The sequence below is a fragment of the Neovison vison genome, chromosome 8 (genome assembly GCF_020171115.1).
Source record: "Neovison vison isolate M4711 chromosome 8, ASM_NN_V1, whole genome shotgun sequence".
Classification (NCBI taxonomy): Eukaryota; Metazoa; Chordata; class Mammalia; order Carnivora; family Mustelidae; genus Neogale; species Neogale vison.
The window spans coordinates 67,319,428-67,333,242 of NC_058098.1; the positions used below are offsets into that span (position 1 = coordinate 67,319,428).

General features: G+C 53.9%; 2 protein-coding genes across 2 annotated transcripts in view; one reads left to right on the top strand and one right to left on the bottom strand.

The window, feature by feature from the left end:
• PYGB (glycogen phosphorylase B) overlaps positions 1 to 3,590 on the top strand; it is a 58,143-nt gene extending 54,553 nt beyond the window's left edge. Inside the window, exons 19-20 of the mRNA XM_044263825.1 lie at positions 676 to 742; positions 2,174 to 3,590. Coding sequence (XP_044119760.1) covers positions 676 to 742; positions 2,174 to 2,326 — 220 coding nt within the window. The 3' untranslated portion in view covers positions 2,327 to 3,590. The remainder of the gene's footprint in view (positions 1 to 675; positions 743 to 2,173) is intronic.
• A 2,926-nt stretch (positions 3,591 to 6,516) lies between these two features.
• The window catches only part of ABHD12 (abhydrolase domain containing 12, lysophospholipase), a 91,468-nt gene continuing 84,169 nt past the window's right edge, over positions 6,517 to 13,815 (bottom strand). Inside the window, exons 8-13 of the mRNA XM_044263826.1 lie at positions 13,425 to 13,462; positions 12,813 to 12,892; positions 11,795 to 11,877; positions 9,904 to 9,982; positions 8,589 to 8,716; positions 6,517 to 7,206 (exon numbers count right to left, since the gene is read on the bottom strand). Of these exons, the coding sequence (XP_044119761.1) occupies positions 7,167 to 7,206; positions 8,589 to 8,716; positions 9,904 to 9,982; positions 11,795 to 11,877; positions 12,813 to 12,892; positions 13,425 to 13,462 (448 nt within the window). The 3' untranslated portion in view covers positions 6,517 to 7,166. The remainder of the gene's footprint in view (positions 7,207 to 8,588; positions 8,717 to 9,903; positions 9,983 to 11,794; positions 11,878 to 12,812; positions 12,893 to 13,424; positions 13,463 to 13,815) is intronic.

Genomic DNA, 13,815 nt, shown 5'->3' on the forward strand with positions numbered 1-13,815 from the left:
TGCTCATTTGCAGCAGGTCAGCACCACCGCTTGCCCTCTCGTGGCCTTTCTTTGCTCTGGCCTGTTGGCAAGAGCTGAGCTCTGTCCCACTCTCAGCTGCCTTCAGGTGGTGGCCTGTGCTGGCCATCTGCTGCTGGCCTGTGAGGGCTGGGGGCTGGTGTCTGTCAGACCAGATCGCGGTCCCGGCCCCGCACAGCGCAGGATGGGAGCTTGGCCCTGATTCAGACTGGAATCAAGGAAACACTGCTCAGTTTCCTGAATCATCTCCGCAACTCAACCACAAACGGAAACACAGTCCCCTTACATAACTCCTGCCATGCTGTCCACAGGATCCTTTCCCTGGATCACCAGCTCTCACCCCCTTGGCTCTGGGAAGGAATGGCCAGGCGGAGCCTTGCTGCCTATCTGTGCCACGTACCCTGGGGCAGTGGAGTTGGAGGAAGCCTCTCAGCTTGTGCCACTCAGCCCTGCCTGCGTGGGGAGGGTGTGTTAGAAACAGGTGAAAACAAGGTTTCTGTAGAATAATATCCCCAGTACAAAAGTTCTGCTCCTAGAACCACCTCTGTGGCTCATCCCAAAGCATGAGGACCTGGATGGCCGGGGCCTAGTGGCCCATTTCCTGACCTCTGACTCACCACCTGCCACAGTGGCCTAGCTCCCTGTCTCCTGTTTCAGGTTCAAAGTGTTTGCAGATTATGAAGCATATGTGGCATGCCAGGCCCAGGTGGATCAGCTGTACCAGGTATGGTTCTAGGGCCCCCAAGCTGGGATGGGAGGGTGGCCTGCCAGGGGAGCAGGGGGGGGACGTCTGTAAGGTCCAGTCCTGGGAGGCCACTGTTCACCTTGTGGCCTGGACAAAGGGGGCTGGGCGCTCAGTGGGCTGAGCTGCATCATGGACATGGGCTGTCCAGGGGTTCTTGATCAGCTTCTACTCACATGGTCTCCGTTGTCCCTCTGCTGTCCCCTGGTGAGGCTGGTGCCTTGGGACCCCTTGGGGCCAGGCCACTGTCCACACTGGCACGTTTCTGCCCAGGCTCTGAGCGGCTGCCACAGAACACACGTGAGCAGGACAGGAGTTTCTGTGGACGGCAGAGACGATGGACACTGTGGTCTGAGCCCCCAGTGGGTGTGATTGGGAGGATGTGGGGAGCAAGTGCAGAGCCAGGAAGACATGTGTGCACACAGAAAGCCTATGTTTAAAAATGAGAGTGCTTCCTTGAACAGGGCAAGCTTCCATGTTGAGTGAGGGGCCATTGCTGTAAAGAGTGGTCTTTCTAAGGCTGTACCACTATAGCCAGCTCCCCAGTCCTTGGCGAAGGTGGACAAGGAGGGACCCCTCATCCCAGTTTCTGTATGGAGCATGTCCCCTAGGGAGTGGGTGTATCCACGTGGGGACTCATAGGAAGACAGAGGACCAGAGCTTGCAGGGCTGAAGGAGGGTATCCCTTGGTGCCCACTTCCCTCCCCTTGCTGGGGTTTTCTGGACACCCAGCCTGTGTGCCCCACCAGTGGTGGCGGGGGAGAGGACTCTGGGTGTTGTGGTGTGAGTCTGCAGTGGTGGGTCAGATGGATTCTTCCCCTGGTTCTTGGATGAGGCCTGCAGGATGTTTCTGATGTGTTGCGGTCCTGGCCCCTGTCCCCCACCTTTAGGGAAGCTGTCTGCCCTTGGAGACCCATTAAAGAACAGGGGGGCCTGGAAAGCTAAGTTACCAGGCAGGGCTTTGGCGGGGGCACCTTTGCTTCCCAGACGTGGGACTCAGCAGAGTCTTCCCTTTCGGGGAGGCTCCCCATGATGCTGGCTCAGTCCAGGGATGGTTGTCAGGCTCTGGGGGAAGCCGTGGAGGGGAGATTGCTTAGCCTTTTTCCATGGATGCACTTGGCGGGTACTCACCTGGTGGTGGTTCTTTGTCAGGTGGGCTGTGCCTCAGAATACGTGGCACATTTTGAGGCCCAGGGCCTTCTCAGGCTCCTTACCCCCGTATCTAGTCATTTGATAGCTTTTCTTATTGGTGAGGATCCCCATTTCAGTGAGCTATTGATTACAATTTCATCTTTGTTCATCATGCTGATGAACAGGGGCTGAGAGCCCATCTAGAAGCAGCCGTGAAGTTCTGGAAGTGCAGGCTGTCTTGTGTGGTACCTGAGATTACTCAGCCTCTTCTTCCCTCTGCAGAACCCCAGGGAGTGGACCAAGAAGGTCATCAGGAACATCGCCTGCTCGGGCAAGTTCTCCAGTGACCGGACCATCACAGAGTATGCCCGGGACATCTGGGGCGTGGAGCCCTCCGACCTACAGATCCCACTCCCCAACCTCCCCAGGGATTAGGTGCCCTAGCAATGGCCTGCTGTTTCTGGAGGGCCATGAGAATTGTAGTGGTGATGGCTTGGGGTGGGCAAGGAAGAAAGGATGCAAAGAGAGAGGTACTCCCAGTTTCCTGCAGGAAAGCAGAGCTTGCAGCACTGACTGGGGCAGCTGGCCCCGCAGCTTTAGCTCACCTGACACAAGGAGGTGGGGAGGGTAGAGCCACCGGGTGGGCTCCTCTCAGACCTTGCACGCACCTTGCAGTGAGCTTGTTTTTAGTTTTGAGCCTCTGGATTCCAGGGTCTGGGCAGATAGCTGTGGCGAAGCCTGGGGAACTGTGTGTTTTCTGTACCACAAGTGCTGGCCCGCTGGCGTGGGCTCCCAGCCTCCTGGCCATGCTAGTACTCTGGCCATGTCTGCAGCTGCAACGTGGGCGCTGTGGCCCAAAGTTCCAGACTGATCAGATAAAGAGGCTCTAGGATGGCTGAGGGAGACATGGGGGAGGACATCTGTGTCTGGCATCCTGGGGTCCTTGGCTAGGACAAGGCTGGCTGATGCAAAGCTACCGTGGTTTTGCTTTCTTGAGAGGATAATCAGCTTCCCAGGGAAATGAAAGTAGCTGAAGCCTTTTCTTGTTTTAGCAACTAAAAGTGACACTTTTGAAGTTTTGTGGAGAGGCAATGCTGGAATGTGTTGTCCAGACCTGGGGGACCTGCGGTGGGGCGCTGCCTTTGCTGGGGAGGCCAAATGCCCCTGCCTCGTGTGTCCTGGGGCCTGCCTTTCCTGTCTTACACTTGGGGCCCCTCCCTTCTCCCTTGGTTTCCAGCAGAGTGACCACCTTGGAAAGGACTGAGCAGGCCCAGAAGGGAGCCCACTTTGCTTCTGTCTGGACAGCAGGCTGGTGGCAGGCGGGTGGATGAGCCCCTCTCAGCTGCCCAGGGGAGAGAGCTAGGGAGCAGGCTGGCGTGCTTCACCACAGGCTTAATGGGAAAAGGAGGGGAAGCACCCTTCCAGAGGCTCTGCATCCTTGCATGCTGGGTCTGGATGGCACAGGGCTCTGCCCTCACCTCGGGTCCTGACTGCTCACAGAATCAGGCCATGGAGGATTTGCTCATATGTGCCCTTCACCAGAGCTGCAGAGGTCTGCTGGGGAGGCCCACGTTCTGGGGCTGTGGTCACACCTCCGCCACCTTCCCGCTGCCCCATTTCTTAGGCCATGTGTGACCATCACTGTGCCACTTGATGTCACTGCCTCGTGTGAGAAACTGATTAAACCTTCCTGCCTGTGCCTCGTTGACCTGGTCTGTGTTTCATTCTGCACCGAGGACAGGGTAGGGGCTGCATCACAGGGGCAGGCTTCGGACCCTCCCTTGTAAGGGGCCCATCACTCTGGGATTAAGGACAGACCAAGCTCTCCCATCCCAGCTGCAGGTGGGACTTAAGAGTATGTGTGAAAACAGATAATCATATCAAAAAATGGGCAGAAAATATGAACAGACACTTCTCCAATCAAGACATACAAATGACTATCAGACACATGAAAAAATGTTCATCATCACTAGCCATCAGGAAGATTCCAATTAAAACCACATTGAGATACCATCTTACACCAGTTAGAATAGCCAAAATTATCAAGACAGGAAATAACGTGTGTTGGAGGGGATGTGGAGAAAGGGGAACCCTCTTACACTGTTGGTGGGAATGCAAGTTGGTGCAGCCTCTTTGGAGAACAGTGTGGAGATTCCTCAAGAAATTAAAAATAGAGCTTCTCTATGACCCTGCCATTGCACTACTGGGTATTTACCCCAAAGATACAGATGTGAAAAGAAGGGCCATCTGTACCCCAATGTTTATAGCAGCAATGGCCACGGTCGCCAAACTGTGGACAGAACCAAGATGCCCTTCAACGGACGAATGGGTAAGGAAGTTGTGGTCCATATACACTATGGAGTATTATGCCTCCATCAGAAAGGACGAATACCCAACTTTTGTAGCAACGTGGACGGGAATGGAAAAGATTATGCTGAGTGAAATAAGTCAAGCAGAGAGAGTCAATTATCATATGGTTTCACTTATTTGTGGAGCATAACAAATAGCCTGGAGGACATGGGGAGTTAGAGAGGAGAAGGGAGTTGAAGGAAATTGGAAGGGGAGGTGAACCATGAGAGACTATGGACTCTGAAAAACAATCTGAGGGGTTTGAAGGGGTGGGGGGGGTGGGAGGTTGGGGGAACCAGGTGGTGGGTATTAGAGAGGGCACGGATTGCATGGAGCACTGGGTGTGGTAAGAAAATAATGAATACTGTTATGCTGAAAATAAAAGAAAAAAAAAAGAGTATGTGTGTTTGAACCACAAGCTGGTAAAAGAATCATCCAATCTGTTGTATAAACTGTCATCTGGATGTTGGCATCATTGGTGCAAATTACACTGGTTCTTTTGCACCTGCCCTCTACCAGCCACTCTTGGCCCTAGGACATGGAATGCCCTGGGGATGAGAGCATGTCCCCCAAACTGTGTCACTGTAGGCTGAATTAAAAGCCAGGAGGGACATGAACTTGGGGCTATTAGCCAAACAACCTGAAAACTACAGGACAATAGCACCGTGGGCCCGCTGGAGCGGCCTGGGGGTGCTGAGCAGCTCCCAGGACACACGTTCTTCCAGGAAACATGTATTAACTGCAGAATTTATAGCTGTGCATGTCTTGATCTGTTCCTTTCTTTTTTTTTTTTTAATTCAAGGATTGGTTTTGTGATCAGCAGAGATTACATCTGTCCTAGCCCACAATTACTGAGACCAGCAGTGAAGGCATTTGGACTTGATTAGCCAATCCGATGGCCCAGCAGCTCACCATCCCTATCAGTGCTTTCTAGAGCACTATCTAGAGCACCTATCAAAATACCAACAGCCTATATTTTACTTCATATCCTCTCACAAGGCTCACACATACACAGAACACAGAACAGGAGGCCAGAACAGAACAGAACCCTGCCCAGGCAGGGTGGGTGGGTTGCATCTGGCTGAAGTGGGGTGGGAGGGCAGCTCTGACTTGGGGCCTCAGTCACAGGGCTGGAAGAGCAAGCCTTGGGGGGCTACTCGGGCCCAGGGGGCACATCACGCAGAGCAGTTACATAGGAACACGCTATAGGAAGGGGCTTATGTCTCACCCCAGGGATGGGGTGGGGTCTTGCAGGTAGTGCACACACCCAAATCTGATGCCAGGGGAACCCATCCAATAGAAGGAAGACATAAACTGACCTCAGGAGAGTCTGTTCATGCTTCAACCCCTTTAGGAAAGGCATGGTTTTCCCAATGTGAGAATCACTATAGGCAGCTTGAAGGTACCTCAGAAAAGAGAAGCTGTCACCTGCCTTGGCACATCGGCCCCACAGCCTGCCCACAGCTGCCAAGAGTGGCCACAGACCTTAAAGAACAGGCTGGTGTACTAGGCTCCCTGTAACCCAGGGGAATTTCTGAGCTGCCAAGACCGCAAAGTCCCAGAGCCTTAGGACCCTAGTGGGAGAGTCCAACCATCAGGGGAAGTAGGTCCCAGGTGGGCTTTCATTCTCTGTTGTGCATCACGCCTCTATACCTGAGCCGCACGGGTAGGACAGTCCTCTGTGGGGCCAGCCTGAAAGCCCCTTACTAAACCACAGACTTCTCACTCTCTGGTTACTTAGCTGGGATATGAGAATCTGGCCCTTTACCAGCACCGGGGCTGTTGAGAAGCAGGATCCTCAGAGGGTGCCAAGTGGGGGCAGCAGAAGTCCAGGGAGACTGATTTGACAAAAAACTGAACAACACTCCCTTTCCCCAATAAGTGAACAAGGCGGCGCTCATGGACTAGAACTAGAAACCTCTTACTCCAGTGCCCCATGTCCTTCTACGGACTCATGCCAGGGCTTGCTTGGCGTCTGTGGGTGAAACCCTAGAGCCTGCCAACCAATACCAACATCCAGTAAGCTTGCTACAGTGTGAAGTTGAAAGGGGCCTGTATTTTAGGAAAATGCCCCCTGTCCCCTCTGGAGAAGCCACCCCCCGGCCATGAACATACCTTGTCCTGGGACGATGCCCCTCCTTGCATGGACCTCCACATCTAGAAGGAGGAAAGGAAGGCCCAGGATCCCTGGCCTTATAGAGCTGCCCCTCCTCCCACAGGCTGGGCTCTGAGCATGACCTGAAAATAGCTGGAGGGGTCACTGAGAACACAGCAGATAGACCACCACCACGATTTTATTCTTAAATAAATGCTCAGTCTAAGGCCAGGTTAGGCGGAAAGGTGGGCAGAAAGTGGAGGAAGTGCAGGTCACGGGCACCTCACCTCCCCCGTTGTGAGCAGTGGGACCTGCCCAGGGAGGCAGGGACTGCCAAGGTAGGCAAGCAGGGTGCTCTGGGTTGGGGGGGTGCCAATGGGACCATTAGAGTCTATTCTGCGTGGGCTGGGAAGGGACAGAACCCATCTCCCCACGATCTTACCAGTGATGCTGGAAAGCTCAGTGTGGCCCCAAGACCCCAAGCCTCCTGCCCCAGGCTCCCTGTGCCCAGCTCAGCAAGTGCGGGATAGACCAGCTGGCGGCTGGCCTGCTCTGTCACTGTCTTCCCAATGAGAGCTCGGGTTGAGTGGCAACAAGAGGGAGAGGGGATCCCATGCCTGCAACCTGTGTTTTCCACACAGATCCATGCTCCCAGCCACCCAAGACAGGTGCCTCAGGTCTGCCGGGTCTCCTCCGCCTGCCCCAGCTGGCATCCAAGTCCTCTCTCCGGGGGCACTGAAGACGCTGGCACCCCTGGGCCCCAGGGTGCCAGGTTGGCTGGAGCAAAGGGGAGGAGGGTAGAGGTCTTCATGCTCCTTCAGGCAGCAAGACTCAGTGTTGGCGCCCAGGTTCTGACTTCCCCAGGAATTCCCTAGACGACATGAGGACAGCCATCAGCCAAACCCACAGCCCACACCAGAGCTCTTTCCTCCTCCGTCCTCAAACAACTCATCCCAGGAGTCTGAGAAGGACCCTGGAGGACCACCCCCGCTCAGAAAGCCTGAGTTAAATAAACAGGGCTCCAATGGAATTGGCCTGGTCAAATCCCAACCCTGTAGGAAGAAAGACCAGGTAATGGGCTACTCTTCTTTGTTCTAAACTCTAGAGCTGTACCCTGGGCTAAATTTCCTATAACCTATTCCTTTTATGCTGGAAAAATCACAACCCTAGAGCAAACCCATACTCTTTGAGTTCACAGTCCCCTCTCAGCAACCCAGGTCCCTGATGCAGGAAATGGCAAACCACTAAAGAAATGCAGCTTTGGGGGGTGCCTGGGTGGCTCAGTGGGTTAAGCCTCTGCCTTCAGCTCAGGTCATGATCTCAGGGTCCTGGGATCAAGCCCCGCATCAGGCTCTCTGCTCAGCGGGGAGCCTGCTTCCCTCTCTCTCTCTGTCTGCCTCTCTGTCTACTTGTGATCTCTGTCTGTCAAATAAACAAATAAAATCTTACCAAAAAAAAAAAAGAAATGCAGCTTTGCTTCTGGAACTGCTGAGACAGCCACAGGAGAGCTGAAGTGTGATGGCATAAAACTACTGAAGGCCAATTCCAACACCCCCAGGCTCAGCAGCCCCAGAAAGGTGAACCTGCACCATCCCCACCTCGGCATCCTGCAGAAGGCCACATGGCCAGGAGATGCTGGGCTGCCTGTGCCTAGGATGGGAGGCAAGGAGGCTGGGGAGCATGGGCCTGAGTGATGGGATTTGTCCTTGCACAAAAGCCTGGGCTTCTGAGGCAGGGCCAGGCCTCATCTAGTCCAAACGACCCTGTGCCACCATCTTGCCCTTCATGCCTGGGCTTGGTACCTGGGCAAGGGATGGGCACCATGGCCCCAGCCACTCACTGTCCTGGCCCCAGACCATGGTTATCATGGTGGAGCCGGGAGCACAGCTCCCTGTCAAGAAGCAGCTGAGGACAAACAGGTTTTGGGAGCTGGCCCAGAGTCTCCCATGTGCATATGCACAGGGGCAGGACCTGATGCATGTGTAGGAAGAGACAGGCCTGACCCACAGCGGCTGGATGCTCCCGAGTGGGGTGTCTACGTAGCCTGCACAACCCACACCACAGGGAAGTCACTGCCCTGTCTGATCACGGAAGCGCTTCAGGAGGGAGGCGCCATGAACACTGAACCCCTCTCCGTGGAGATGGAAGGTTCTCGAGTCACGGCAACCCTCTGCCCCACTGAGGCAGCTTTCAGGGCTGGGCCTGACGCATACCTGGCCTGAGCCACCACACCCCAGGGGGAGAATGCCTCACCTCAGTATCCGTGGAAGCTCAGGGCTCTTGTAGATATACTTGTGCCTGTAGCCAAGGTCTGAGTGGAAGGGGATAAACTGAACTTTGAAGTCTCGGAAGCTTCGGGATGGAGCAGCGATGTTGTAGAGCTGGGATGAGGGAGAGACAGGTCAGCACCCACAGATGGCAGCCCTGCCTAGTGGTCTCCCCAGGAGAGAAACCAGTCAGTGGCTGCTACCTCCGAAGAGCAACCCAAGTCCTCTGCCAGCGATGGTGCTGTCCTGCTGCCTGTGTGGCCAGAGCAAGGGGCACAGGTGTGGACAGGAATCAGCTCCTTGGCTTGACACTCGAGACCCTTTGTCCTAATGCCCCTCTCCTAGACGGCCCCTCGGCAGGGGGCAGTAAGGCAGCTGAGCCCGCCTCACGGGAAGAGCTGCCTGGCATGCAGGCATGTGGATGCCTAGGTGCCGGAGCAGCCCTAAGGGCTCATCCCAGGGCAGCCCTAAGGGCTCATCCTGGGGCCTTGGCTGGGCTGTCTGCCTTGGACTTTGCCGTGTGCCTGGGTCAAGGCCGGTCGGTAGCCTGGCTCACAATCTGTTCTTCCTCAGCCCCTTCCTCCCTGAGATGGCCAGGCTCTATGGGTCTGCTGTCGCAGCCGTCGTGAGACAGCCCCGTGGGCCCAGGCTTGCTGGAGGGAGGAGACTTGGCCATGCTGGAACCCACTGGCCCCTAGGCCTCACTCTATCAAGGCTGCCCCTGACCCTCACCATCACCATGCCAAATGGTGCTAGCTAGCTGCCACAACACTTCTACAAATTGAATGCTGCTGCCTGGCAGCAAAGGCAGAGCAAACTCAGCAAAAGCAAACATGGAGGCCCCCCAACAGCATGGTATTCCTGACATCGGGCCCATTCCAAAGGCAGGAGAACAGACAAGAGGTTCTGTATCAAGTCCGCCAACTGGGATCCCTGCATGGGGGCCAGGGATCCTCCTCCTCAAGGGCTCCTTCCATCCAGCCTAGCCGAGTACCCAGCAGTCAAGTCTGTCAGGCCAGGCTCCCTGCGCATGGACTGGGAGCCATCTGCTTACTTCTCAGGTTTCCTCTTGCTATCACCAAATGTACTGGTGAAGAAGTCCATGCCCTCTAGCGTACCTTTGCTGATAAGACATCAACTGTTTGCCCCCACCTGACCCTGCTGCTGCTGCTGACCTCCCCTAGCTTCTTCTTCTGAGGTGGGGGCACCTGGCAGCAGCAGAACCCCTGCAGATGCCTGGCCCAGCCTGAATGGGAGCTGGCTAGGCACCCGCCCACACCAGAGCTGGCACCGACTCTCACCTTTCTGCCAAGCTGGAAGGGCACAACCGGGTCGTCCTCGGCATGCAGGATGAGCAGGGAGCAGGAGATATGCTTCACACTGTGGGGGAAGATGGAACTGAACCAAGGCCCCAAGGAGAGGCCGGGGGTCCCTGGGCCTACCCAGGTTTCGTGGGGCTTCACCATGGTGCTCAACAGATAGAACTTGACTGGCTTTTCACTAGAGAACTAGTGTTTACACCATCATCTATTCAGTCAAGTCTAGAGATCGATCCATTCATCTTATCCGATCCCTGTGTATTTTCTAGAAATTGGAAATTATTATTTTTGCCACTAGACCTATTCTTTAAAAGTTAAAAAATGATACTTCTATTTGGCCCATGGAGGTGGGCCAAGAAACCTATAGCAAATGATGGTCACTAGAAATGTGTTGGTAAAAAAGCCTACATGCTCTAACCTGTCTTTATTGAAAATGACATTTAAGGTCACCCTGAAGGTTTACAAATAAATTAACATTTTCAAGAGGTTCAGATGATCCAAACCCTCTAGCAAACCACGGAGGGGCTGTGGGCATAGACAGGTCCTGGAGTACCCTGGCCACCCCTCACTGAGCAAGCTTGGCACTGGGCAGGACCTGGGCCAGAAGGCTTATCACCCCACCGATGCCCAGCCCATCTGGTGATCTGGGCTTCTGCTTGCAGTACACATACGTGCACACTTTCTCTGCATTCTGCTTCCAGGGAGGAGCACCTCTGCTGCAAGGGTCACACTTTGACGGTGACACTGCCCATCTTTTCAGGACTTCCATTCTAAGGGGTATGTCCTAACCCTGACCCACTCTAGAAAAGGCCTGGTTCACATGCTGTCACCATGCATCCTGCGGGTGAAATACTGCCAGCCCCTCAATGGTCAGCCCAGAGCATGGCCAAGGCACCTTCAGGGGACCCAAAGCTCACTGTGGTGCTTGTTGTTAGAATCCACTTTTTTCAGATCATTCTTGAAGTTCCAAAACAATATTTATAAACAACCAGGTTTTTTGCTTATTTCTGTTGAAATTTTAGTTTGCTCTATTTTCAGAAACAAAACAAATAATTAAGGGGAAAAATATCACATTTTTTCACATTTATTCCTGAGTGTAGATTTTTAAATGTTAACCTGATATTTATTTTTTTAAGATTTATTTATTTTAGAGAGATCGAGTGAGTAAGGTGGGAAGGGGCACAGGGAGAGAATCTTCAAGCAGACTCTTTATGGAGCCCAATATGGGACTTGATCCCATGGCCCTGAGAAGAAACCAAGAGTTGGCTGCTCAACTGACTGAGCCACCCAGGAGCCCCAGTAGAAATATAATTTTTTTAAGATTTTATTTATTTGTCAGAGAGAGAGAAAGCCAGAGCACAAGCAAGGGGAGCAGTAGGCAGAGGGAGAAGCAGACTCCCCACTGAGCAGGGAACCCAATGAAGGGCTCGACTCTGGGATCCTGAGATCACAGCTTGAGCTGAAGGCAGACCAACTGAGTCACCCAGGCGTCCCTAGAAATATTTTTAATAGTGAACTCTCTAACGTTTTTCTACAATCAAACAGAAATCAAACAGCCGAGGCAGTGTCATTTTTTGAGTAACAGCTCCCCTTATTAGAATCTGTGGGAATTCTGATTCTGATTTCAACTAACAAATACAACAAACACAGGGACACGTTGTCTTCCTGTTGCTTTAATGCCACCATGGCCTTTTCAAATCCCTTTTCTCTCGGTTGCAGCTCCCAGCCTGACTTGCCCTTTACAAAGGTCTGGTGGTTGGGGAAGAACCCCAGTATACAGAATTCCACCCTGTTTGGTTAAGGTGACTAGTCCTGGGGGATCTCAATGATTTTTTTTAAGTTGGAAAATGAGGTATTGTACCATAGTACTCACTTTTCATCATTTGCAAATTTAATTCCACTGCTTGTAATGGGGTCGAGGAAGAACCAGTCAAACCCAGGGAAGTATCGGTATATCTGAAGGCGACACAGAAACAAAGTGCAGAAACATCAGTTAAAACAGCCACAGCAAAGGCCGAGGTCAAGGGTTTAGACAGAGGGTGCTCAGTGCCCAAGGGTCTCCTGTGCTTCCAAATGGACTGACCTGAGGCCCCACCAGAGCTGTGCTGGGGTGCCCCACTGCCCACACCACAGACTCTGTGCTTAAGAGGCTCCCAAACTGGCCACGCATAGCTGCCCACAAAATGGGCTCCCACACCTCAGAGCAGCAGCTGGGCAGGACCGGCTCCAACAGATATGAGGGCCTCCACCCATGGGAAAACAGGGGTCCATGGGACTTGGGGGTAAAGCAACACCAAAGAAGTAAGACTATAGAGGACTCCTTCGGTCTGCAACAGAGCACCGTGAGGTCAGGTAGGGGGCTGACACAGCCCCCCTGAACCCACAGGACAGAAAAGGACACAGAAGGGCCCCCTCTGGACTAGGCTTATAAAAAGAGGGTCCAAGGCTTCAATCCTGGCAGGTAAGGAGGGCCTGAGTCACCCTGGGATCCCCACTAGGGTTCCCCCAGGTTGTCACCTGGAGACACGACTGGGAGAGCCTTACTGTTGAGCACCGGCTATGCAGACAGGGAGCAGGGGCACCTACCAGCTCCATGTTCGCGGAAGCAGCCAGGAGAGCAGCCACAGGCCTGGGCTGAGCCCTGCAGGGCAACGATGCCAGCTAGGCAAACCATGCCTCAGAAGCATGGCCTCCCGGGGATCCTACTATCCTTGGACAACCCAGCTGTGACCCAGTCCTTCTGCCTACTACAGAGTTATAAAATTCCCCAGCAGCACCCTGCACCAAATAAGGATTAATTTTTATTTTATACTTATTCTCTTAAGACTTACCTTGATAGTAATTATTTTAATAGTAACAATAAGGCAACTTTTAATAAGATCTGTACTTGCCACTGAGAAGGGATGGCTCTTAGCTTCTTCACGTATATTAGTGAATGGAGATTCCAATATAAGGGCATCTGGAGGTGTCTCTAGAAAACAAAACAAACAGGGGGCTGCGAGGTGGGCAAGAAGCCCTCATGGATGTCCCAGGAGAGGCTGGTCCCCCAGACTGGAGAGTGGACCCCAGGCACCCCCAACCACCGGCCCTGCCCCCCCTTCACAGGCACTCCTGCATGGATGGGGCACAAGAAGTGCCCACACAGGGGCCTCTCAGGTGGCTGTCATTTGCTCCCCAGAACCACATCTACTGAAGCTGTGTCTTGGGAGCCCAGTCCTGATAAGGCTCCGCCAGCTGCTCAAAAATCCGTGGGGAATGCAGGCTGGGGTCAGCTGAGGGTTTACCCAGACCGCGGCACCTCTGTGTCTAGCTCGCAGGGCTCCGAGATGACACCAGGCACTGTCGCTGTGCTGTCATACATCAGCATCCCTCACAAGAACCCACAGCAGAGCATGGGGCACAGCGAGTGTGCACAAACATGCTGCCCACCCCGCCTGAGTCCAGAGACCAGGAGGAGCCCCTGCCCAGCCCACCAAGACTCCCACTGCCACACAGGCCCCTACCTCGCTCACAGAGGCGCCGTACCAGATTTGTTGCCACTCTGAGAAAGAAGGAAAAACAGTGCAGATGAATGACAATGGAAGTTGTTTGAGATGAGACTGTTCTAGTCTTGTAAGTGACCAGAGGAACTGTGGGATCTGTGAAGCGACTGGTGGAGTTTGGGGCTGGGGGAGGGTATGGACAAAGATGCCCCAGGACCATGACTGGCCCCTGCTGCCCCTGCCATGGGCCACCCCTTCTGACGAGGATTGCAATGACAGCCCCCAGACCTCTTGCCATCCCAGGGCCACACTGGGTGGGTCCCATGCAGACAGCCACAGCAGGATGGCCTGCTCCCTGCTCGGCCCCAGCTCCTCTCTGCAGGCACTTCCCAGCCCGCAGGTCCACCCCAAC